The 26,046-nt window shown below is 41.5% G+C and overlaps 1 protein-coding gene across 2 annotated transcripts in view; it reads left to right on the top strand.

Moving 5' to 3' along the window:
* Nucleotides 1-416: 416 nt before the first annotated feature.
* Nucleotides 417-26,046, top strand: part of DUSP27 (dual specificity phosphatase 27, atypical) — a 38,922-nt gene continuing 13,292 nt past the window's right edge. Inside the window, exons 1-3 of one of the 2 annotated variants that reach the window (XM_030823194.1) lie at nt 417-537; nt 1,178-1,303; nt 23,918-24,012. In XM_030823194.1, coding sequence (XP_030679054.1) covers nt 1,194-1,303; nt 23,918-24,012 — 205 coding nt within the window. In that variant the 5' untranslated portion in view covers nt 417-537; nt 1,178-1,193. Of the gene's footprint in view, nt 538-688; nt 787-1,177; nt 1,304-23,917; nt 24,013-26,046 lie in introns of those variants that run through there. The other variant, XM_003258811.2, reaches the window with a different exon arrangement.

Genomic DNA, 26,046 nt, shown 5'->3' with positions numbered 1-26,046 from the left:
CTTCCAATATCTATCTGTTAAGGACCCTTTCCATTCTATATATCTGGTCCTTTTTTAGGCCTCTCTAGTTGACATGAGGCTGTGGTAAGTTTGTTTATTCTTCTATATCTTCGGATTTAGACTCTCTTCTGGAAGAACTTTGAATCGGCGGTCCCAGGCAAGAGGGTTTGAAGAGAGAACCCAGAGAAAAGCTATTCTTCAGGTTCTCCATCTACCAAGCACAAACGTCTTCCAATTCTGCTGCTAAATGTCAGTGTCTGGAGAATCAGCCAGGAAGGAAAGAGTTAAGTGAGGACTGCTTTGGGGCCTGGGTCCAGAGCCTGCATTCCTTCCTCCCAGAGATCTGCCAGCCTATGGGGCCAGAGGCTAAATTTAGAGGGTGGCTAAGGTTTCCTGTTAACAGCTGTCCTGCCCCTAGGAGAAGAAGCCCTGAAGAGAGGAGGTAGCTGGTTCCTGTCTCACTGGCCGGAGCTTCAGCTTCGGTCATTTCATCCAGGTCCCTCAGCCCGTGGTGGGGAACATCCAGGCAGGTTAGAGGTGAGTGTGCTTCTCCCCTCATCAGTCCTGGTGAGCCCAGGACTTACAATACAAGGGGCAGCTGCTTTGCTCTGAGTGTCAGGGCACAGCCATGATGGCTGGGACCAGCTGCTGGTATACTTCATGTCCCTTAATAGGCTCCAGGATGACGCCTGAGCCAAAGGCCCTGCCTCCTGTGGCCTTGGTTAGAGTCACCGAAGGCCAGCTGCGTCTTCCCCAGCAGAGACAAATGGGTGTGCATGGGCATAGGTGAGGAGTGTGTGTGTATGCACACCCTATAATTTCAACTGAAAAATCTTGCTGGTCCGGGGAAAGTCATTGTTCTTCAACATCTTGAGCTGAGTTCAGGTAACCTGCTGGCTCCTCTGCCTCATCCCTTGTTGGCATCTGTGGAAGGAGCCACACTGGCACTTCCATGTTGTCACTTCAAGGTGGGCTCCTAATATGGTGGGGTGCACTTCTTGGTGTCCCGGTAACAGTGACTGGGCCAGGTCTGACTGGGTTTTCCTTGCCGGTCCTTTGCCCACCGGGACCTTCCTATTCCCAGTTCCACTGAGGTGACATCACCGACACACCTTCTCCCCCGACAAAACCTCTGGAACCTAATTCCCTAACTGCCTTTTTCTTGCCAAACTTTCAGAGGTTGGCAGGTTGTCATGGCGACCAGCAAGGACCCAGAGGAGGAGCAGGTAGTCCCAAGCGAGGAGGACGAAGCCAACGTGAGGGCGGTGCAGGCCCACTACCTCCGAAGCCCCTCCCCTAGCCAGTAAGTGACCACTTATCTCCCACCCTCACAGCCTCAGCTGGGAGCCTGCAGCCATCACCTTGGTTCACTCATCTAACAAATATTATTGAGTACTTGTATGTGTCCTACTTTCTGGAGGAGGTAAATATGCAAATAGAATGATTGCAATGTGGCAGGTGTGCGCTAGATATTAATATGTCCAGGATCTAGTATGTGGTGGACTAGACAATAGGGAAGGGAACAACTGGACTTGGAAGGTCATAGGAGGCTTGGCTGGAAGAGATGATGGTGGACCCGAACCTCAAAGGATGAGTAGGAATTTGGCCCTTCTTGATTCACTAGGACCGGGGCTGGATATGGGGATGACAGGCCATAGGCTATAAGAAAAGGGATGAGGAGAGGAGAAGCCCATGGAAGCATTCCCTAGCACTAAAATAATTTTTTGTCTATAATCAAGCTGTGTATTTTAAACTGGGAGATGTGCATGCCTGGGGCAAGTGGCAAGATGCCAAGGGACATGAGGCATCTTCCTGGAGAGTCCTCTTTTTACTACGAGCAATTTGAAACTTTATTTTACATTAAAATCATCGACGTTATGTTATCATGTAGAATGAAAAAAATGTGCATAACGTTTTAAGACAAACCACGAGACATTAGAGAAATGTCGTGCTTAATTGCCTGCTAAAACAATACTGTGTGTGCCTGTCCATTTTCTTCTGTCATAAATCATAACAGGAGACCTGACTTTTAATCATATCTCTGTCACCAAATTGGTGTGAAGAATAACTTAAATGATTGAGCCTTTAGTTGGAAACGCCTAACTAAAACATCTGAAATTAACTTCTCCTCTAAGAATTTATCATTCTGCTTGATTTCACTTTTCTTTGATTCTCTTGGGATCTTGCTGGCTCCTGCTTCCTGTGTCAAAAGGCTTCCCCAGTGGAGTAAGACAGGAATGAGGGCAGGTGCTCGGCACTCATGGGCCAGGGCACTTCAACCAAATGGAGCTTAGAGACTTCTCCTTTAAAATTCAGCATTATGTTGGGAGGTCAAGGTGGGAGGATCATGAGGTCAGGAGATCGAGCCCAGCCTGGCCAATATAGTGAAACCCCATCTCTACTAAAAATACAAAACTTAGCCAGGTGTGGTGGTAGGTGCCTGTAATCTCAGCTACTCAGGAGGCTGAAGCAGGAGAGTCGCTTGAACCCGGGAGGCGGAGGTTTCAGTGAGCCGAGATGGCACCACTGAACTTCAGCCTAGGTGACAGAGCGAGACTCCGTCTCAAAAAAAAAAAAAAAAGAAAAAGAAAAGAAAATTCAGCATTATGGTCTCACTTAGGAAAACTCTCAGGATTGAGAGATTTAACATATGTCCTCCTCTCTTGTATACCCCCGATAAGGCAGAGGTCGCTTCGTGTGTGGTTGGGATAGGTGACAGTTTCGTGTATTGCTAAGGGTAATGTTAGCTATTATATCTAAAGGACATTTCTTTCTTGCTCAAATAAGTTCGAAAACAGGTACCTGAGCAGTGATTCAAGAACTAAGACTCCTTCTATCTTGAAGGTTCACCACTTTAAAGCATGGCTTCTAAAGTCACAATGCTTGTCAGTATCAACATAAAATGGAGATGAGCGTGGAGAATTTCCCAGGAGGTTTTATGATCCAGACCTGAAAATGGCCACTTCATTTTCACTCATATTCCATTGTCTAGAACTCAGCAAGGTCATGCTTTCTTGCAAGGAAGGATGGGAAATAAGGCCCATGAGCCCAAGAAAAAGAGGAAATGAGTGTGTCGATAATAGCAGTCTCAGCCACAGTGTACTCCTCTAGTCAGTCAATCCATGTTACCTTTTTTTTTTCCCCACCTATAGAACATGTTTACTGCCTCCCAAGTGAGGCAACTCAAAATCCCACTTACCAACCGCTGCATATGTAGTTCCAGGCTAGGTTCTCCAATGGGTATTCATTCTGTCCCTCAGGCCTGAATGCAACACATTATGGTCGGATCAGGATAACTGCCAAAAACAGCTACCATTTTAGAAAAGGAGGAAGAGGAAATACTGCTGTCATATAATTAATGAATATGTTGACCCAGGATGTGAGGAATCCTCCTAAATTCGACCTTGATTTGTCTCTCTGAGAGGAATACCTTTGTCTGTTGTTCTCTTTGACCTCTAGCTCTGCCCTCCTAGCTGTCTTGCTTGTCCATTATCCTCCATAGCCAGGTTGAAGACATGTCTTCCTTGAAGGCTGTATAGCTTTTGCAGACTGTGTCCTGTTTATGAAACTTTGGTGGCTCGGGGGCTGTTTTAAGGCTTATGCTGCCCAAAGGCTTTTGGAAGTTCCCGGTTTCTTTGAAAATACAACCCTTTCAAAAATTCAATAGGTTTATGATCTATGTAGTTCAGACAACTCCATGTGTTACTAACCACACTCAAAGTTCTTTCCTAGGTATAGTTTTCAGTCCTGATTCATTCATTTGCCTCTTTGTCTCTGTTTAATGATAGTTATCTTGGGAGGTTATCTGAAACTGTAAATTTGGGTGGGGAGTCCAGGATGCATGTTGTAATTTGTAGTGTAATTGTCAGAAAGTTTTGCAATGGAATGTATAGCTAACAAGCTAATGAAGGGTGGATAAAATAATAAAATATAATCAATCCAAAAGAAGAAAAGAAAGTAGAGAAAAAGAATACAGAAAAAGAACAACTTTCTCCACAAGAAACTATAGGTTAAAAAAAAAAAGAAGGAAAAAGTATAATAAGAAAATAGTAGGATGGTAGATTTAAGCTCAAATATATAAATAACTACGTTAAATGTAAATAGACTAAATGCTCCAATTAAAAGACAAAGATGGTCAAACTCAATTTTTTTAAAAAGGCTACATACTGTTTACAAGAGACACACCTTAAAAATAAGGATATAGGTTTGTCATGGTAGCTCATGCCTGTAATTCTAGCACTTTGGGAGGCTGAGGTAGGATGATTGCTTGAGGCCCCGAGTTTCAGACAAGACTAGGCAACATAGTGAAGCCCTGTCTTTACAATTTTTTTTTTTTTTTTTTGAGACAGAGTCTCGCTCTGTCACCAGGCTGGAGTGCAGTGGCATGATCTTGGCTCACTGCAACCTCTGCCTCCAGGGTTCAAGTGAGTCTCCTGCCTCAGCCTCCAGAGTAGCTGGGACTACAGGCGCATGCTACCCCACTCAGCTAATTTTTGTATTTTTAGTAGAGATGGGGTTTCACCATGTTGGTCAGGATGGTCTCGATCTCTTGACCTTGTGATCCCTCTGCCTCAGCTCTCAAAGTGCTGGGATTACAGGTGTGAGCCACTGTGCCTGGCCCAAACTTTTTAAAAAAAATTAGCCAGGCATGGTTGCACATGCCTGTAGCCTCAGCTACTCAGAAAGCTGAGGCAACAGGATTGCTTGAGCCCAGGAATTCAAGGCTGCAGTGAGCTATGACCATGCCACTGCATTCCAGCCTGGGTGAGAAAGGGAGGCCCTGTCTCAAAAAATAAAATAAGGATATACAAAAGTTAACGAAGAATAAAAAATTTATACTACACTGTTCCAGTTACTACTGCTCATAACTTCAAATTTTAGTGGCATAAAATACCATTTTATTATGTTCATAATCAAGAGCCTGGATGAGGCACAGTGGGGTTAGCCTGTCTTTGCCCCATGATGTCCAAGGCCTCAGCTATAAAGATTTGAAGACTGGGGATGACTTAAGGCTGTAGGGTGACTCACGGAGGCATCTTCACGTTTGGCAGTTTATGTTGAAATTTACCTAGGTTTTTGGCCAGAATACCTAAGATAGTCCCTCCATGTGGGCTACCTTGGGCTTTCTCTAAGCATGGTAGCTAAATTCCAAGAGTTGCATCTGAGAGAATAAGATAGATGTGTATTAATTTTCATGAGCTAGCCTCAGGAGTTACATAGCACCACTTCTGCTGTACTCTGCTGTCACAAATGTCCATGAAGTTTCAAGGGGAGGCAACATAAATTTCATCACTCCATCAGAGAAGTACCAAGGTAATATTGTAAAGTAAGCAACAGCAAACCAGTGAAGCAGATTTTAAAGTAATCATTACTAGATACAAAGAGACAAAAAGAGACATTTCATAATGATCAAAGGTTCAATTCACCAGAAAGATAAAATAATTTTCAATTTCTATGTTTAATAACACAGCCTCAAAATATATAAGGCAAAAAACTGACAGAACTGAATGAAAAATTAAAAGCCACAATCTCCCTCAACTGTATGTATATTTTTAAAAACTATCTCAGCAACTGATAAAATAAAAAAATTATCAAAAGAATAATTTTTAATAAGAATATCAAAAAATTATCAAGAATATTTGGACAAAACAATAAATAAAATTAACCTAATTAGCATTTATAGAACATGCACCCAACAAGTACAGGATACACATTCTTATCATGTACACGTGGAACATTTGCCAAAATAGATCATATACTGGGCCATACATATATCAACAAATGTTTAGTGATTGAAATAATATGGAACATGTTATCTGAACATAGAAGAATAAAGGTAGAGATCAATTAAAAAACAGAGATTCAAATTAAAATCACAATTCAATACTACTACATACTCACCAGAATATCTTAAACTAAAGACCAACAATAGCAAATATTAATGAAGATGTGAAGCAATCAAAACTCCCATTCATTGCTGGTGAGAGTGTAAATTAGTACAACCATTTGGAACTATTTTGCAGTATCTACTAAAGCTAAACATATGGTTGTACTCTGACCCAGCAGGCTCACTCTTAGTAAATACTTAACAAAAATAACTACATATGTGCACCAGAAGATAAATACTATAATGTTTAGCAACTAATAGTCATTAAGAATATGGTATGTATAAACAACATGATGAACTGTCCAATTAGCAGTAAGCTAGATAAATAAAGTCTGGCATATATATTTATTTTAAAAACTGCCTGTCTTGGTCTCTTTTCTGTTGCTATAACAGAATACCTGAGACTGGGTAATGTACAAAGAATAGAGGTTTATTTGGCTCATAGCTCTGGAGGCTGGAAAGTCCAACATCAAGTGGCCACATTTGGCAAGGGCCTCATGCTGCCTCATAACATGGCAGACGGCATCACATAGCATGAGTGCATGTGAAAGAGGAGAGCAGGCATGTGCAAAAGAGACCAAATGCAAGAGGCAGCCTCACTTTATAACAACCCCCTCTCATGGTAACTAATCCAGTCCCCCAAGAGCAAGAACTTATTCCCATGAGAAAAGCATTCCTCTCTCTTAACAACCTAATCACCTCTTAAGACACTACCTTCCAATGCCACCCCATTGGAGACCAAGCCTCAATATGAGTTTTGGTGAGGACAAACCATAGAATTGCCCTAGGAAATATGTATTTTATTAACTGCCTATCGCTTTGGAGTGAGTGATTGAGCTTCTCAGATTGTTGATTGAGGATGGCAAATAATAAATATGACACAAAGGGGTAGGGGTGAAGGGAGTCACCAAAAGGGGAAATAGGAGGCAGGGAAGACTAATTCTGCTGGTTTCACAATTTTACATCACCTTAGCCTACCACAAGACAAAAGCATTGAAGCAAAGGCATTCAGTCCTTAGCCTTTTCCGCAGCCATTCTCCCTTCCTAGGCAAAAACAGGCTCAACCTGAAAGACCCACTTTCCTGTACAATGGGCTGAACTTCCTTAAAACATGGCCCCACATCCAGAGCAAATGTTCTCTGGATTTGCAGTGACTGCTGCTGAATCCTGTTGGTTTTAATGCCCTTCTTGTTTTGTGTATACTACTCAGCAACTGATTTCTAGAAACATCCCAAATCATCTAGCCCTTTTCAGAAATTCTCAAGGAAGGCAAACATGTGGTGACACTTCATAGGCTATCTCTTCCCACAATGGCCTCATAAAATCTGAACTCCAAACTATTACAATTGCACAGGCTTTGGAGCTATCATCCAATCAATCCCACTTTACTACACAGAACCACACCTAAACCAGTTCAGATGAATGAGTCTACAGTGCTTTTTAAAAAATGAAAACAGAACCTACAGACTTGGAGAAAATATTTTCAAATTACATATCTGATAAAGAACTTCTATCTAGAATAGATTTTTTAAAACTCCCACAACCTACTAATAAGGAAACAAACAACTGAATTAAAAAGCAGACAAATGATTGGAATACATATTCACCAAAAATGATATGTGGATGGCAAATACGCACATGAAAGGATGCTCAAAATCCTTAATCATTAGGGACACAGAAATTAAAACCACAATGAGTTACCATTACATACCTATTAAAATATCTGAAATTAAAAAGATTGACCATACCAAATGTTGGTGGAAAATGTAGAGTACTTGGGACAATCTTATATACTGCTGGTGGGAAGGTAAAATAGTCCATTTTACAGTTTTTCAGTTTCTTATAAAATTAAACATACATCTACCTAAACATGTACACCTATATCTACATGATCCCATCATTCTACTCCTAGTATATACTAAAGAGAAATGAAAACCTATGTCTGCAGGGCACAGTGGCTCATGTCTATAATCCCAGCACTTTGGGAGGCCGAGGCAAGTGGATCACCTGAGGTCAGGAGTTTGAGACCAGCCTGGCCAACAGAGTGAAACCCCATCTTAACTAAAAATACAAAAATTAGCTGGGTGTGGTGGTGGGCACCTGTAAGCCCAGCTACTTAGGCTGAGGCAAAAGAGTCGCTTGAACCAGAGACGTAGAGGTTGCAGTGAACCAAGATTGCACCACTGGACTTCAGCCTAGGCAACAGTGAGAGTCCATCTCAAAAAAAAAAAAAAAAAAAGCCTATGTCTATGAAAAGACTGGTACATGAATGTTCATAGCAGGTTTATTTGTAATAGCCAAAAAACTAAAAACATCCTAGATGTCTAATGACAAGTGAATGGATAAACACATTGTGTCACATTTACACATAGGAATACTATACAGCAATGAAAAGAAATGAACTATTGATTCATACAACGACATGGATGAATCTCAAAATAATTACACTGCTTGAAAGTCAGACAAAAAAGGGTACATACTATATTATTCCATTTATATAAAATTCTAGAAAATGCAAACACATCTCTACAGTGGCAGCAGTTTAATGGTTGCCTGGGGGGCATAGGGCAGGGAGGGGGTGAGAGGGAGGGCTTAAAAAGGGGCACAAGGGATGATGTGATCTTGGTTGCAGTGATGGCTTCACGGATGTATACATATGTCGAATCTTGTGTATTTTAAATTTGTGCAGTTTGTATATCAATAATAAAGCTGTTTTTTAAAATATATATATATATATATGATAAAACCCTCTTTTAGGAGGCAGTATGGTACTGTGGAAAGAAATTAAGTGGTGTAGTGGAGACCAAAATTGAGGTCATATCTGCCCTCCTACTTATAAACCCTTGAAAACTTGCTTAAATTACTTAATAAAAAAATCAGAATACCAGTTTTACCCAGTAGTAGAGAATAAATAATATAACATATATAAAGGTATACTAGGTATTTGATAAATGGTGGTTCTCTTCCCTTTTCCTTCCAGAGAAAGATATCTGACAACAAAATTTTTTCAGTAACTCATCATGTCAAGAAATTTTTATTTATCCAGAGTCCCACACACACTGGTTAAGACATCATGCTTCTCTAATTCTGCCCTGAGCAAATCCCGTATTCTAAGAAGCAGAGTATCACTTACTGATATTTGTCCCCATCTTGAACAGTCCTCCTTGTACTTGATAAGTGCCTGAAATTCCATCCTTCTGGTTTTATGACTTCAGATAAAGGTTTGAGTCTTTAAGTTAAATTTTAAGTCTTTTAAGTTAAATTATGCACCAAGTCAGCAAATACCTCACCACCGGACTCTTAGTCCTTGTACTAGTTTCCTAGGGCTGCCACAGCAAATTACTACAAACTAGGCATCTCAAAAACAAGAGAAATATATTTTCTCACATATTGGAATCCAGAAGTCTGAAATCAAGGTGGTGACAGAGCCACACAGCCTCCAAAGACTCTAGGGAAGACTCCTTCCTTGTCTCTTGCTCGTTTCTGTTGGCTACGGGCGTTTCTTGCATTGTGGCAGCATAATTCCAATCTCTGCCGCTCCTTCAGAAGGCCTTCTGCTCTGTCTTCTCTTCTCTTCTGAGAACACCTGCCACTGGCTTTAGAGTCCATCCTAATTTAGGGTTATCTCATCTCAAAAGCTTTAACTTAATTACTCCTGCAATGATCCTTTTTCCAAAAAAGATTACATTCCCAGGTTTTGGAAGACATACCATTTTAGAGGGCCACCGTTCAACTCACTACAGCCCTATATCCAGCCCCTAGGAAACAGAATTGTACTCTTTCCTGTGGAACTAGAACAGAGCCTTGCAAAACTTCACCCAGTGCTCCAAACAGCCACTAGCAGCCAGCCAAAATTAGCAGGGATGTACCCTGCCTGCTGTCCTGGCAGGGAGTCTTAACATTTCAAGTCTCATCTGTAAATCTCATCCTAGGGTGAATTAAGAATCTGAGAAAGGGGTGTAGACAATGGATGGGGTATCAAATCTTCATTTTTGCCTGAGTTAGGCACTAACTTCAAACACCTTAAATTCAAACCTAGCCACTATGAGTCACTCTCTGGAAGAAAATGGGCGGTTAGAGATTCATCCGTCTTACAGCTAGGCAAATTTCCCTAAGTGATTCATGACTTGACACTAAAATTTAAAACCCCCTGTCAGTGGGGGAGCTTGGTGGGGACTTCTCCCTTACCTATAGTCTCCGTCAGGCCTTCCCAGTCACCTAAATAAATACAGCCTAAGACGTAAGTGCACGGCCGGGCGCGGTGGCTCACGCCTGTAATCCCAGCACTTTGGGAGGCCGAGGCGGGTGGATCACAAGGTCAGGAGATCGAGACCATCCTGGCTAACACGGTGAAACCCCGTCTCTACTAAAAATAGAAAAATTCGCCTGGCTTGGTGGTGGGCACCTGTAGTCCCAGCTGCTCAGGAGGCTGAGGCAAGTGAATGGCATGAACCGGGAGGCGGAGCTTGCAGTGAGCGGAGATCGCGCCACTGCACTCCAGCCTGGGCGACAGAGCCAGACTCCGTCTTGAAAAAAAAAAAAGAAGTAGAAGAAGTAAGTGCGCTTGTAATGCAAATCAGCCTCTGCCCCTCACCACCCGTCTCTTCCTTCTTAGCTATTATCATCAGTTTTCTCTTCCTTTCCAACTAAAGGAGCAAAGACATTTTTATCATTCTCTTGTTCCTGATTTGAAGAATGTTTTTCTACCTGACTTTGTATCTTTCCAAGTCAAAATCCATTTCTTGCTTTGGCTTTTAGATCTGAACTTTTCAAGACTTCCCAGTTTTGTAGAACTGCTTGGTAAGTCTCGATCAGGCTTCCTGTCACGGTGACAGTTTCCCTTGACCTTCAGTGAATTTCCTTAACTGTGCTCTCCTTTCCCTTCCTGTGGCGAGCAAGCATCTGTGGTGGGTGTGGTAGGAGACAGGCGCATGAAGTGTAATTTCTCTGTGTTTTCGTTATGTTTCTTTGGGAAATGGCTCCTCCTGTCCATCCTTTCTCGTTTACATTTCTTTTTCAGTGAAAATTTCTCCACCTCGGCTCTTTCACTAAGCCTGTTGGAAGCAGCTTGCTAAAAATCTATTTTCTTTCGTTTACTGACTTCTCTTCTTCCTTAGAGCCTGAACTTTGCCTGTGTGTGGTCATTTTCTCTGAAGTCACTGAACACTTAGAGCCCAGAAACCTTGTCCTTTTTTGCAAAAGCCATATCAAGAAAGACACCTCCTCCTGGGCCTCTACCTCCATTTCACTTCCAAGGGACTCCTTGACAGGAAGTGATCAGCTATAGGAAAGTCTGGGCTGAAGGACCCCAATTCCACTACATTCCGTGTCTGAACAGCAGGCAACTAGTTTAAAGCAACGGCTTTCAAACTTTGCTGACTATAATCTGCAGTATGACAATGCCATTTGCATCTCAACTCAGAGACATATACATGTATATATAAATTTTTAAAAGTTCACAAAACTACACTTATCCTTACAACGGGTGATGCTATTCCCTTTCTTTCCCCTCCTCCTTCCCTCCCTTTCTTCCTCTTTTCCTTCCTTCCCTCCCTCCCTTCCTTCGTTCTTTCCTTCCTTCCTTCCCTTTTTTCTGTTTCCTTTTTTTCTTTCTGTCCCAGATGCTGAACACAACCCATTGAATTGATTTTATGATACATGGATTGGTCAGTCTGCAATTTTGAAAAACGCAGGTCTAAAGCAAGCTGCACCACTCTCCTGCTTTTGGTTAGGAAGTCCATCAAACTCCCCTTTATTGTTCCTCTTTCAATTCAGCCTCAAGGCTTTTTAGCAGCTGCTTCCTGATCCTATGATGAGGTATGTATCGATCCTAGATCCTTTTTTTCCCTGCCTGTCTTTCTTGAACAGCCAGCCCTCACTGCTTTCTAATCAGGGTGTGAGTGTCATCTCACTCCATCTCAGGTATGCCGGTTGGGACACAGACATAGTCATAAATCAAAACCTCCAGGGCCGCCATCTCACTGACCTTGCAAATATAAACAAGGCCAGTTGTTCAGGTCTCTCCCTCCTTTCTCGTTTCTATTTCTGCAGTCCTTCTCTGTGGAAAACAAGCGTCCGTTTTAGGTCTCGCCCCCACAGCTTTCTTTATTAGACTTAATAAACCGTGTCTGTGGCAAACAGTTTTATGACTGTTAGGTTTACATCTCCTCCTCATGGCGGCTGACTCGTAAAAGCATGTGTAATCTACATCGTACATTCCACACTGGGTAATACGGAGCAGAGTTTAATGTTGCTCACATTTGAGCATTAGCAGCCAAAGACAGAAACATCGTGGGGCTGAGGAGGAAATCTGTTCTTAATCCCCCCTCTTTTCTCGATTACAAAGCTGCCAGCTTCTCAAGAGTGTACCGGGTAGGCTATTCACGTATGATTTCTCAGGTTTGCTGACTCATTAGCCGAACTTCAATCTTTACCACCCAGAAGAAGGAAAGATGTTTCACAGCGATTTCTTTTTTCAAATTCTCCCCTATCAAACCCACAGCCTCAGAGTGTAGGTATATTTAGGACAGATTCTTGATTCTCAGTATTTGTTACTTAAAACCAAATCCTCACAATTCAAAGTCAACGTTTTTTAGGGAAAATGGCAGGATGGAGGGCTCCCGGATGGATAATCCCAGGCCAGGATCCTGGCAATCCCACCTGCTGAGTTCCTTGCAAGGCCTTTCTGCACACTTGACAGGTGAGGGCGCCTCCTGTGTCTATTTTCAGTCTGTGTCAGTTGCTTCGACTACTGATTACAGATGTGAGAAAGCCTCTTTGGGACCCAAAGGAACAAAGAAAACTGACCAAGTAAGAGAAATGTGGTGCTGTGCAAGGAAGAAGCCCTTGTAATCCCTACAGTAACACAATAATTCTCAGCATGGATCTGTTTGGTTTGGTTTTGCCCCAAACCTCGTTTTACATAATACTGACCCTTAATAAATAAAATGATTAATGTTTTGTTAATAGGAGTATAAATAGTATTAATTACTGAAAAATAAAATAATAAAACTTCCTTAATAAATATTGTTGAAATGGAAAATATGACTGCTCACATTTATATAAAATCTGGGGCTTTGATTCTAGTTTTATGAAATATTGTTATATGAAAACTAACTGTCCTGAACCCCTGGAGCTCAGAATGTCCACCAGGTCTGTTATAGAGGCAAGGTTTGCTCTACCATATTGGCATTATTTTGTTGTTGCTTCCCATCCGTAACATATTTGGCTCAGTCACTGATACTTAGTAAGTTGTGTATCACTATTGAGGAGAAGAGTGCCTAAGCATTTGCTTAAAACTTGCTTCTTAGCCCTCGGAATAGCACTATTCCTGTTATCTATTGGTGCTTAACAAATTACCCTAAAACTTAATGACTAAGGACAATAATTTCATTTTGCTCCCCTTTTTGTGAGTCAGGAATTTGGACAGGACTTGACTGGGCAGTTTATCTGTTTCATATGGCATCAGCTGGAGTGGCCTGATGGGCTGCAAGGTCCATTTCTAAGAGGATCATTCACATGGTTGGCTGTTGGCTGGGAGCTCAGCAGGGACTGTTGACCAGTGCCCTTTCTAGCTTGGTGTTCTGGGGGTAGTCAGACTTCTTATATGGCAGCTCAGGAGTTCCCAGAGAGAGTGTCAAGACCCAAAGAAGGGAAGCTTCCCTCAAGATGTGGGCTCAAAAACTGATCAATTATCACTTCCACCATGTTCCATTCTATTGGTCAGAGTAGTCACAGAGACTACCCAGATTCTAGGGCAGTAGACATAGACCCCACTTCTCTATGCAAGGAGTATCACAGATCTGGGTTGACCATTACTCTACCATAAGAAAAAATTGCTAATTGCTAACATAGGCCTCAGATATTGTATACATCTTGGCCTCTGAAGGGCAGAGAGTAGGCATGGAGAGGACACAGCCAAGATCCTGCTTTTGCTTTGAGGCTTGCTACTGGTGTCCCAGTAAAATGATGAGCATGCAGCAAACACTTGATAGATCTTATTGCTGATTGTTGTAACTGCCACATTCCCTTAAGTATAGTACTATTGAAGACAAATTCAGTCAGTGAGTCAGAAATTATCTATTAAACATTTACTGTGTGCCAGACATTCTCCTAGGTGCGAGGAACACAATGGTCAACAAAATACCCAGTCATGGTCCTTGCCCTCATAGAGGGTATGATCTAGTATAGGAGACCAATATTTATCAAATGATTTCATAAATAAGTGTAAAATTGCATCTTATAGAAGTGCCATAAAAACAGGTGTATGGTGCAAGATCAAGGAAGACTTCCCTAAAGAAGGGATGATTTAACTAAAATCTGAAAAATGAGGGAAGCAGGAGAGGACTAACCATCAGGCTGCAGAAATGGACTTCTACAAAGTCTCTAGGCAGAGAGGAACTTGGTGAGAACAACAGCCAAAAGAAGACCAGTGTACTGGAAAGGAGTGAGCCAAAGAGAACCCAGTGCAAGTTGAGGCTGAGGAGGAGGAAAGGGCCAGAGACTACAGGGCCTTGGAAATCATCAGTTTTGATCCCCTAGGTTGTATGTGGTCACCTGGCCCAGCCTTACCATAGTCCATCTATTCATCCAGACATCCAGCTTTTCATCCCTCTACCCATCTGTCTGTACATCTACTCACTCAGTCATCAAACCCTGACTGATCACCTTCCATCTGCTAGAGACACAGGTAAATAAGACCATCTAATCCACCTAATCTGTACCTTTACAGAGCTCACTGCCACCCCCACTAGGTGTTTAAGTCTTTACTGTCTTCACCAAGTAATGAGATTCCAAAGATCTCTCTAGTTTTAACACCCAAAGATAATGTCCCACGAACTTTACCCTTAATCCACCCCCACTCTCCAATAATGCTTATTTGAAAATGCATCTTTTGGTCACAGAAAGTACTTGGTGCTAGAATGGAAATGAGCTAACACAACTGCTGTCATAAAACTCTATTATCTTCACCAAGCAATGAGATCTCTAAAGGCCTCTCTAGTTTTAACATCCAAGATAATTTGGAAATGAATTAAATTGAGTTGCTTAGATTTATGGGGGGAAAAATGGCAGATAAGAGGCAGGACTAACTTGCAGCTCCCACTTGGATGAACAGAACAGCATATACAGACTCACATCATGAACCTTTGCTCCAAGAACTACCGTAGAAACATACCAGGAAAACTGAAACAATTCACAGACGCTTTCAAAGAAGCAGCTTGCTGTTGCAAACATCATGAGATAGCCAAAGAACTGTGAATGTCCAAAGTGTGAGGGGGGAAAGTCTGCCTCCAAACACACATTCTCACTGGGGAACCTGAAAATCCACATCACAGGAGAAGGATTTAACCTTTTCTAGAGGTGAAATGAATTTAGAGAGCTGAGAAACATGTAAAAGTAGAAGAAGCAGCAGGAAGAGCCCTGTAAACACTCCCAGTCCCCAGGGAAGCCATTTCTGACTTTATCTCACAGGGGTCCTTGGGGAGGGCAGCCAGGGGTATTGGGGAAGGACCACAGTGAGAAGGAAACTTCCAGCTGAACTTTGTAATAATTTCAACCAAGCGTAAATTGTCCAGGGCAGAATGGGGATGGTGGAATGGCAAACAGGAAGTGCAAACAAGAGCACAGAAGCCACCACAGGGGGGTAGTGGTGGGGCCTGAAAGCTCTGCTTGCTTTCTCCTCAGGGAGGCTTGTAGCCTGGGGCAAGATCTCATCCCTGCTTACCGGCTGCCTAAATATAAACTCAGTGCTGTTGGTAGGGCACAGTGAAAGTGAGACTGGCCTTGCTGGCTGTGTGGGAGCTGGGTGAGGCGCCCCCTGCCAGCTTTACCCCCACTTCCCTGGCAACCTGTATGATGCAGCAGAGGCAACCACAATCCCCCTGGGAACATAACTCCTTTGGCCTGAGAACCACACCCTCCATCCCCGACAGCAAGCCCCATCCAAGGAGAGTCTGAGCTCAGACACACCTAACCCTGCCCCCACCTTATGGTCTTTCTGTACATGCCCTGATAGCCAAAGACAAAAGACATAATCTCTTGGGAGCTCTATGGCCTCACCCATCACCTGAGACACCTGAATATTTATCCAGAAGACCTTAGGACAAGTTTGTTTCCCCCCTATACTACCGCAGCTGATGCATTCCTGAAGGTGCCACATCCTGGCTGGAGGTCAACCAGCTCAAGCCATTACAACAACTCATAAAAGAAAATCTGCTCTAAGAAAGGAGAAAACAACAGCTAATTCTACTACCTGTAACATCCTGGCTAACCAGAGGTCCTGAGTCTGTCCACAGGACAACTTCACTGCTACCATAACCAGCATTTGAGAAAACCAGTGCACAAAACAAAACTGTAACTAAGGACCCTCACAGAGTCCATTTCACTCCCCTACTACCTCCACTGGAGCAGGTACTGGTATCCATGGCTGAGAGACCTGAAGGTGGATCACATCACAGGATTCTTTGTAGACACTCCCCAGTACAAGCCTGAAGCCCTGGTAGCTCCACTGGGTGGCTAGACCCAGAAGAGCAATAACAGTCACTGCAGTCCAGCTCTCAGGAAGCCCCATCTCTAGTGGAAGGAGGAGAGCATCACATCAAGAGGACACCACATGAGACAAAAGAATCTGAACAGTGGCTCTTGAGCCCCAGATCTTTCCTCTGACATAGTCTAGCCAAACGAGAAGGAACCAGAAAAACAATTCTGGCAATATGACAAAGCAAGGTTCTTTAAAACCCCCAAAAGATCACATTAGCTCACCAGCAATGAATCCAAACCAAGAAGAAATCTCTGAATTGCCAGAAAAAGATTTCAGAAGGTCGATTATTAAGCAACTCAAGGAGGCACCAGAGAAAGGTGAAAATCAACTTAAAGAAATTTGAGAAATAATATGAGATATGAACAAAACAAACTCCAGAAAAATAGATAGCATCAATAAAAAAAAAAATCACACAACTTCTGGAAATGAAAGACACACTTAGGGAAATACAAAATACACTGGAAAGTTTCAACAAAATCAAACAAGTAGAAGAAAGAACTTAAGAGCTCAAAGACAAGGTGTGAGAATTAACAATAGTAATGTCATTTTTCTACCTTGGTGATTGTGTTTTCTACCTTGGTGACAGTGTTCCCAGAAACAAAGCAAATGTCAACCTCACCGGTACCTTTAACGGAGCATAACAACCCTGACCACAACAAAGCCTGACTGGCCCTTACCACATCCTTTCCCAGCCCCTTACAGTTCCAACCTGCCAGCACTTCCCCAACCCCTCTCCTGTAGAAACTTTATTATAAAAACCTCAGCTTTAAGCTATCAGAGTCTCAACCAGATTCCTGACGGAGACCCCTTGCAGGCTTATTCCTGTGAATAAACCTGTTTGGCCATTGAGTTGCTTTCTCTCCATTGCTCACTTCCTTTTTATTTTCCTAACACAAGGTTTTCAAATTAACCCAATCCAACAAAGACAAAGAAAAAAGAATTTTTGAAAGACGAACAAAGCCTCCAAGAAGTTTAGAATTATGTTAAATGACCAAACCTGAGAATAATTGGTGTTCCTGAGAAAGAAGAGAAATCTAAAAGTTTGGAAAACTTGCTTGAGGGAATAATCAAGGAGAACTTCCCTGGCCTTGCTAGAGATCTAGACATTCAAATACAAGAAGCTCAAAGAACACCCAGGAAATTCATTGCAAAACGATTATCACCTAGGCATATAGTCATCAGATTATCTAAAGTCGAGAGGAAGGAAAGAATATTAAGAGCTGTGAGGCAAAAGCATCAAGTAAATTATAAAGGAAACCCTATCAGATTAATAGCAGCTTTCTCATCAGAAACCCTACAATCTAGAATGGATTGGGTTCCTATCTTTAACGTCTTTAAATAAAACAATTATCAGCCAAGAGTTTTGTATCCAGCAAAAACTAAGCTTGATAAATGAAGGAAAGATAGTATTTTTCAGACAAACAAATGCTGACAGAATTTGCCACTACCAAGCCAGCACTACAAGAACTGCTAAAAGGGTTTCTAAATTTTGAAACAAAACCTCAAAATACACGAAAATAGAACTTCTTTAAAGCACAAATCTTACAAGGCCTATAACACAATAACACAATGAAAAAAAGGTATTCAGGCAACAATTAGCATGATTAATAGAATAACATCTCACATCTCAATACGAATGTTGAATGTAACTGGCCTAAATGCTCCACTTAAAAGAGACAGAATGGCAGAATGGATACGAATTCACCAACCAAGTATCTGCTGTCTTCAGGAGACTCACCTAACACATAAGGACTCTCATAAACTTAAGGCAAAGGGGTGGAAAAAGATATTCCATGCAAATGGACACCAAGAGCAAGCAGGAGTAGCTATTCTTATATCAGACAAAACAGACCTTAAAGCAACAACAGTTAAAAAAGACAAAGAGGGACATTATATAATGATAAAAGAACTAGTCCAACAGAAAAATATCATGGTCCTAAATATATATGCACCTAACACTGGTGCTCCCAAATTTATAAAACAATTACTACTAGACCTAAGCAATGAGATAGACAGCAACACAATAATAGTGGGGAACTGCAGTACTCCACTGACAGCACTAGACAGATCATTAAGACAGAAAGTCAACAAAGAAACAATGGACTTAAACTATACCCTAGATCAAATGGACTTAACAGATATTTTCAGAACATTCTACCCACCAACTGCAGAATATACATTTTATTCATCAACACATGGAACATTCTCCAAGATAGACCATATGAGAGGCCACAAAACAAGTATCAACAAATTTAAGAAAATTGAAATTACATCAAATACTTTCTCAGACCACAGTGGAATGAAATTGGAAATCAACTCCAAAAAGAACCCTCAAAACCATGCAAATACATGGAAATTAAACAACCTGTTCCTGAATGATAGTTGGGTCAACAATGAAATCAAGATGGAAATTAAAAAATTATTTGAACTAAATGATAATAGTAACACAACCTATCAAAACCTCTGGGATACAGCAAAAGCAGGGCGAAGAGGATAGTTCATAGCAATGAATGCCTTCATCAAAAAGTCTGAATAAGCACAAATAGACAATCTAAGGTCACACCTCAAGGAACTAGAGAAACAAGAACAAACCGAATCCAAACCCAGCAGAAGAAAAGAAATAACAAAGGCCAGAGCGGAACTAAATGAAATTGAAGCCAACAAACAAACAAAAAAAAAATGAAACAAAAAACTGGTTCTTTGAAAAGATAAACCAAAATCGATAGATCATTAGTGAGATTAACCAAGCAAAGAAGAGAGAAGGGCCAAATAAACTCAATTAGAATGAAACAGGAGCTATTACAACTGATACCAAAGAAATACAAAAGATTGTTCAAGGCTGCTATGAGCACCTTTACATGTACAAACTAGAAAACCTAGAGGAGATGGATAAATTCCTGGAAATACACAGCCCTCCTACATTAAACTAGGAAGAAATAGAAACTCTGAAACAGACCAATAACAAACAGCAAGATTAAACTGGTAATAAAAACATTGCACATACACACATAAAAAGTCCAGGCCCAGATGGGTTCACAGCTAAATTCTATCAAACATTCAAAGAAGAATTGGTGCTAATCTTATTGAAACTATCCCAAAAGATAGAGAAAGAGGGAATCCTCCCTAAATCATTCTGTGAAGCCATTATCACTCTAATACCAAAACCAGGACAGGACATAGCAAAAAAAGAAAACTACAGACCAACATCCCTGATGAACATAGAGGCAAAAATCCTCAACAAAATACTAGCTAACTGAATCCAACAGCGTAATAAAAAGATAATCCACCATGATCAAGTGGCTTTTATACCAGGGATGCACGGATGGTTTAACATCTGCAAGTCAATAAATGTGATACACCACATGAACAGAATTAAAAATAAAAATCACATGACCATCTCAATAGATGCAGAAAAAGTATTTGATAAAATTCAGCATTGCTTTATGCTTAAAACCCTCAGCATAATTGGCATAGAAGGGACATACCTTAAGGTAATAAAAGTCATCTATGACAAACACACAGCCAACATTATACTAAACAAGGAAAAGTTGAAAGCATTCCCCCTGAGAACTGGAACAAGACAAAGATGCCCACTTTCACCTCTTCTATTCAACATAATACTGGAAGTCCCAGCCAGAGCAATCAGACAAGAGAAAGAAATAAGGGCATGCAAATCAGTAACAAGGAAGTCAGACTGTCACTGTTTGCTGATGATATGATCATATACCTAGAAAAACCTGAAGACTCATCCAAAAATTCCTACATCTGATAAATGAATTCAGCAAAGTCTCAGGATAAAAAATCAATGTACACAAATCAGTAGCACTGCTATACACCAACAGTGAACAAGCTGAGAATCAAATCAAGAACTCAACCCCTTTTAAAATAGCTGCAAAAAAAAAAAAAAAATGCTTAGGAATATATCTAACCAAGAAGGTGAAAGACCTCTACAAGGAAAGCTACAAAACACTGTTGAAAGAAATCATAGATGACACAAACAAATGGAAACACATCCCATGCTCATGGTTGGGTAGAATCAATATTGTGAAAATGAGCATACTGCTAAAACCAAACTACAAATTCAGTGAAATTCCCATCAAAATACCATCATCATTCTTCACAGAACTGGAAAAAACAATTCTAAAATTAATATGGAACCATAAAAGAGCCTACATATCCAAAGCAAGACTAAGCAAAAAGAGCAAATCTGTAGGCATCACATTACCTGACTTCAAACTATATTATACGGCTATAGTCACCAAAACAGCAAGGTACTGGTATAAAAATAGGCACATAGACCAATGTAACAGAATAGAGACCCCAGAAATAAAGCCAAATACTTCCAGCCAACCAATCTTCAACACAGCAAACAAAAACATAGAGTGGGGAAAGGACACCATATTCAATAAATGGTGCTGGGCTAGTTGGCAAGCTACATGTAGAAGAATGAAACTGGATCCTCATCTCTCACTTTATACAAAAAATAACTAAAGATGGATCAAAGACTTTAATCTAAGACCTAAAACCATAAAAATTCTAGAAGATAACATAAAAAAAAAAAAACCCTTCTAGGCATTGGCTTAGACAAAGTCTTCATGACCAAGAACCCAAAAGCAAATGCAGCAAAAATAAAGATAAATAGATGGGACTTAATCAAACTAAAAAGCTTCTGCACAGCAAAAGAGATATTCAGCAGAGTAAACAGCCAACCCACAGAGTGGGAGAAAATTTTTGCAAACTATGCATCCAACAAAGGACTAATATACAGATTTTACAAGGAACTCAAGCAAACCAGCAAGAAAAAAAAATGATAATCCCATCAAAAATGGGTTAAGGACATGAATAGACAATTCTCAAAAGAAGATACCCAATGGTTAACAACAAACATATTAAAAAATGCTCTACATCACTAATTATCCGGAAATGCAAATCAAAACCACAATGCAATACCACCTTACTTCTGCAAGAATGGACATAATTTAAAAATCAAAAGATAGTAGATGTTGGCATGGATTTGGTGCAAAGCGTACACTTTTACACTGCTTGTGGGAATGTAAACTAGTACAACCACTATTGAAAACAGTAGGGAGTTTCCTTAAAGAACTAAAAGTAGATCTACCATTTGATCCAGCAATCCCACTCCTGGGAATCTACCCAGAGGAAAAGAAGTCATTATGTGAAAAAGACTTGCACCCATATGTTTATAGCAGCACAGTTCACAATTGTGAAAACATGGAACCAGCCCAAATGCCCATCAGTCAACAAGTGGATAAAGAAAATGTAGTGCGCACACACACACACACACACACACACATATATATATGCTATGGAATAATACTTAGCCATAAAACGGTCTAAAATAATGGCATTTGCAGCAACCTGGATGGAATTGGAGACCATTATTGTAAGTGAAGTAACTCAGGAATGGAAAACCAAACATTGTATGTTTTCACTTATAAGTAAGAGCTAAGGTATGAGGAGGCAAAGGCATAAGAATGATACAATGGACTTTGGGGACTTGGGGGGAAGGATGGGAGGGGGTGAGGGATAGAAAATTACACATTGGATACAGTGTACACTGCTCTGGTGATGGGTGCACCAAACTCTCAGAAATCGCCACTAAAGAACATGTCCATGTAACCAAACACCACCTGCTTCCCAAAAACCTATTGAAATGTAAAAAAATGAGTTGATTAGGAGAACAATTATTTTGTAGTAACCATCCACAAATTGTTGTCCAACTTCAGGAGAATGCTGTGCCCAGTGTCAGCCAGGCCATGGAGAAGGAAATAACCTTGCCAGGAGAAAGGAGTAGCCTGTGAATCTACTCAAGATATGGCCAGACCTGCCCATACAGCCTCTAGTGAACAAAGCTCACCCTTAATCCACCCCCACTCCCCAGTCATGCATATTTGAATATGCATTTTTGGTCACAGGAGTACTTGGTGCTAGAATAGGAATGAGCCAGCACAACTGCTATCAGAAAACTCTCAGATACTATGGATGATGATGTCACAGCATGCTGTCCCTGAGGTTGCCTAGGCAGGTCTGGCCATGCCCTGGGTAGAGTTCCAGGCTACTTCTTTCTCCTAGCAAGATCATTGGCCCTGCTGACACTGAGCACACCATTCTCCCTAGGGTGGACTCTGATGTTGTGGATGCACAAGAGAATTGTTCTGCTAATCATTTCAATTTAATTCAATCTCAACTTGTCTCAGCTCAAGTTAGCTTTGTTCAGCTCATCTGGATTCTGCTCAACTTAACTTTACTCAGTGTAATTCATCCATGCATCTAGGCTTCCCATAAAGCATTTCTTAAGTACTTACCTGTCAAAGCCTGCATTGAGTCTGGGAATCCAGCTGGGGTTGCTTCCACCAACCAATCCACCTCCCTGTTCTAATCTAAATGGTATCTGTGTATTGTGGAGAGAACACTGGACCTACAGCAGGACTGCCCTATGTTCTCAACTTAGCCCTGCCATTTACTTACTGCCTTAGGCAATTTTCTTAACCTTTCTGAGCCGCAATTTTCTCATCAGTAATGCAGGAATAAAAATAATACCTAATTTGTGGAGGGTTTGTCAGAATTAAATTCATAGAAGGCACTCACAAATGGTATCCATTAAATCCTCCCTCTATGGACATAAAGGAAAGACTAAGCAGAAAAAAGAAAATGACCCACAGCTCATCTGAACACCTGGAGATCAGGACATCTCACTAGAAAGTTGTTTACTAGTGAACTATGGTGTGGTCCCATCCCCACCGCCATAGTGCAGTCCCAAGTCTTGTCTCTGCTCTAGATTCTCCATGTTCCTAAAGGTCTCTTTTGACAACTGCACTGAATTATTTTTGGGAAATTGCCTTGACATTTACCCAAGTTACTTTCTTTGCATCCCTGGGCTCAACCTGACTCTTGATTTCATGTGCTCAGAATCAGTACCCGTGCATTTGAGTTCATCTTTAGCATTTCACTTGGTGCTGTGCCAGTTCTTCATCATTAGCCCATTCCCTTACAAACAGGGAGAAGGAAGGGAGAACAGAGGGAACAGAAAGAGTGATGGCAACCTATTCAGCCCAGCAGTCCAGCAGAAGACTGGCAGAGGCACAATTAAGGACACCCTGTAGATTGATAGCAGAGGAAAAGGAGACAAAATTTTTAAAATGAGCAGCGGGACATCCAAGAAAGTGAAGCCACATCAGGGTGGGTTCCGCCAAGCATAGACGTACGCTCTTGCCTCCACAACATAGACCACCATGTCATTAAACATCACACACCATCAGTGCCAACTGTGATCTGAAAATAGGTGGGCATCTGAGTCACATGATACCCAGTGTTCTGTATTCTTGGGTCCTTAAACTTAGGAAGGCTTTGCTTTGATCACTCATTGTTTCCCACTTGTTGCTAAAATCAAAACCAGGTTTCTCATCTAAAAGAATGCCTTCAATTCAGATGCTGCAGGCTTATCTCACATGAATATCCTCTTCCCTTAGGTATTCGATGGTCTCAGATGCAGAAACAGAAAGCATTTTCATGGAACCCATTCACCTCTCCTCAGCCATTGCAGCCAAACAGATCATCAATGAAGGTAATGCAATCAAAAGCTGGGTGGAAGCAAAGTCCAGTGGTCATCTGGAGACCCTTAGAGGTGGGGAGAAAAGAAAGAAGATGTCAATGTGCCTCTCAGGTGCTGCCCATCACGTTAGGAAGAGCAGATCTGCAGAAGGCAATTCTGCCAACCCCACCTCCTCAACTTTGATAGGATGGAAGTGGAAATAATTATGCATCAGTGTGAACAGGGACAACGAGAGAGGCAGGACCAATCTGTCCCTAGGGCCTCCTGCTCAATTTTTGGTTACCTCAGTGGTCCTGAGGTGGCTTATGGCAGAGGCACAGACCTGAGAGCCCAAGAAATGGCCAGAAGCATCCAGAGGGTTCTCTTCCAAGGGAGTCTAGACTTAGACCTGCACTTCCACCGTGCTTAAAGATGCTTCAAACTGAAGGGTGCATGGGAAGGAGGGAAAAGCTTGGGTGGGGAGCACCCAATATTAAATATGTTAATATTTACACAGTAAAATTTTGAAGCAGACAACATACTATTATATTTCATTCAAAGATACTTATTTGGATTAGATGAATTTTTTTCTAATCAACTTTAAGTAAATAATCTTTTGCAATTTCTTTCTTCCCCTTTCTTCTCCCTTCTCCCTGGGTAGCCTCACAACTCTGGTGAGATGGGATGGAGTGGGATAAGGTGCACACTGATGAAGCAGGGCCCAGCTGGCCTTTGGGCTTAATCTCACAACCACCGCTGGTGGCAACAATCCTTTCCTTGGTCTTTCAATATGAGAATCACATGCTACTCTTTGTCCATTCTAACTCTGGTCTTGGTCCCCTGACCCATTTGGGTCTCCACCAGGGTCTCCAGAGGACATTTGGACTTCTTGCACACTTCACATAGAACGAGAAATTTGACTTGCTGTTGCTCACTGTTCTGGGCACTCTAGGAGGCCCCCTCTTCTCAAAGACCCATCTGCTTTGGGGGATTTTTTTTCTTTTTCTTCCATACCTGGGGTGTCTGTTATCTTGCTCCAAGATATCTTGTCCCAAGATATCTTGCCCGCTAACCCAGGCAGTGTCTTCACCCTGGTCCAGTTCTCTCTGAATTGCTCCCAGCACCACTATAGCTCTAGAAAGTCTTTTCTTCCTCTTTTGTGATTGGAAATTTCCCTAACCTTCCATTCTGCATCATCTCTGCTTTGTGCTTCATTCTGTGGACCATTCTCCAGGCTTTGGTTCTTGATAAGTAAAAGTCCAGCTTTAGGAATTGTGGGGAGAAAAAAAAAAAAATTTTCTCTCTTTGAAAGCTTCACTTTCAAGTCTATAGAATGCTATGGACATTCAGTCTAGTTTGAAACCAAAAGATGTGCAATGCCTTTTTTATCCTGGCTCTTTTCTATTCTTCCCTTCTCTGGGGGCATCAAACCTAAGTTTCATTAGCCTTAGTGGCTGAAGGGCTATAGGGAGAGAAAAAACAATATATGCTCACTAGTGATTACAGGGGTAAAAATGTGTGCTGAAAACCTTCTGTTTTCATGAAACTCTGCATATGCCACACATCCGAGAGTGTAGGGGAGAAACGTGTGGGCTTTACTTTCTGCTGAAGAAATGTCAAGTAGTAGAAAGAAATTGATGCAGGGAGAGAGGCAAGCTCTACAGAGGCTGAAGTGTGAACCAGAGATCTAGTGAAAGCAGGAGTTGCCATCAGGGGTGAAGGGCTGGGACATTTGTTTTTAAATTGCAAAGAAAAGAAATGGAAACAACAATCTGCTAGATAAATAGCCGAGGAAGACAATACTGTGTATTTTAATGAGGTGTCAGGAGTCCCATTTTTTATATGTAGTAAGGGAAAGACATCTAAGTAGACAAGGGAAGGAGAGCGGGCTGAATTTGCTATGAAAGACCCCAGGAGAGCCAGGGGAGAAAACTGGGTAGTGGAGAAAATAGGAACACTTCATCTATTTTTAAACAAAATAGAGCTCTGGGATTGCAGGAGTTTTCTTCTTTCTGCGTTTGAAACGGAGATCAGAGAACGTTTAGAGCTGAGCCCTGATGCAGGGAT

The sequence above is a fragment of the Nomascus leucogenys genome, chromosome 12 (genome assembly GCF_006542625.1).
Source record: "Nomascus leucogenys isolate Asia chromosome 12, Asia_NLE_v1, whole genome shotgun sequence".
Lineage (NCBI taxonomy): Eukaryota > Metazoa > Chordata > Mammalia > Primates > Hylobatidae > Nomascus > Nomascus leucogenys.
The sequence above is the reverse complement of the archived record's forward strand: the minus strand, read 5'-3'. Positions and strand labels throughout refer to the sequence as shown.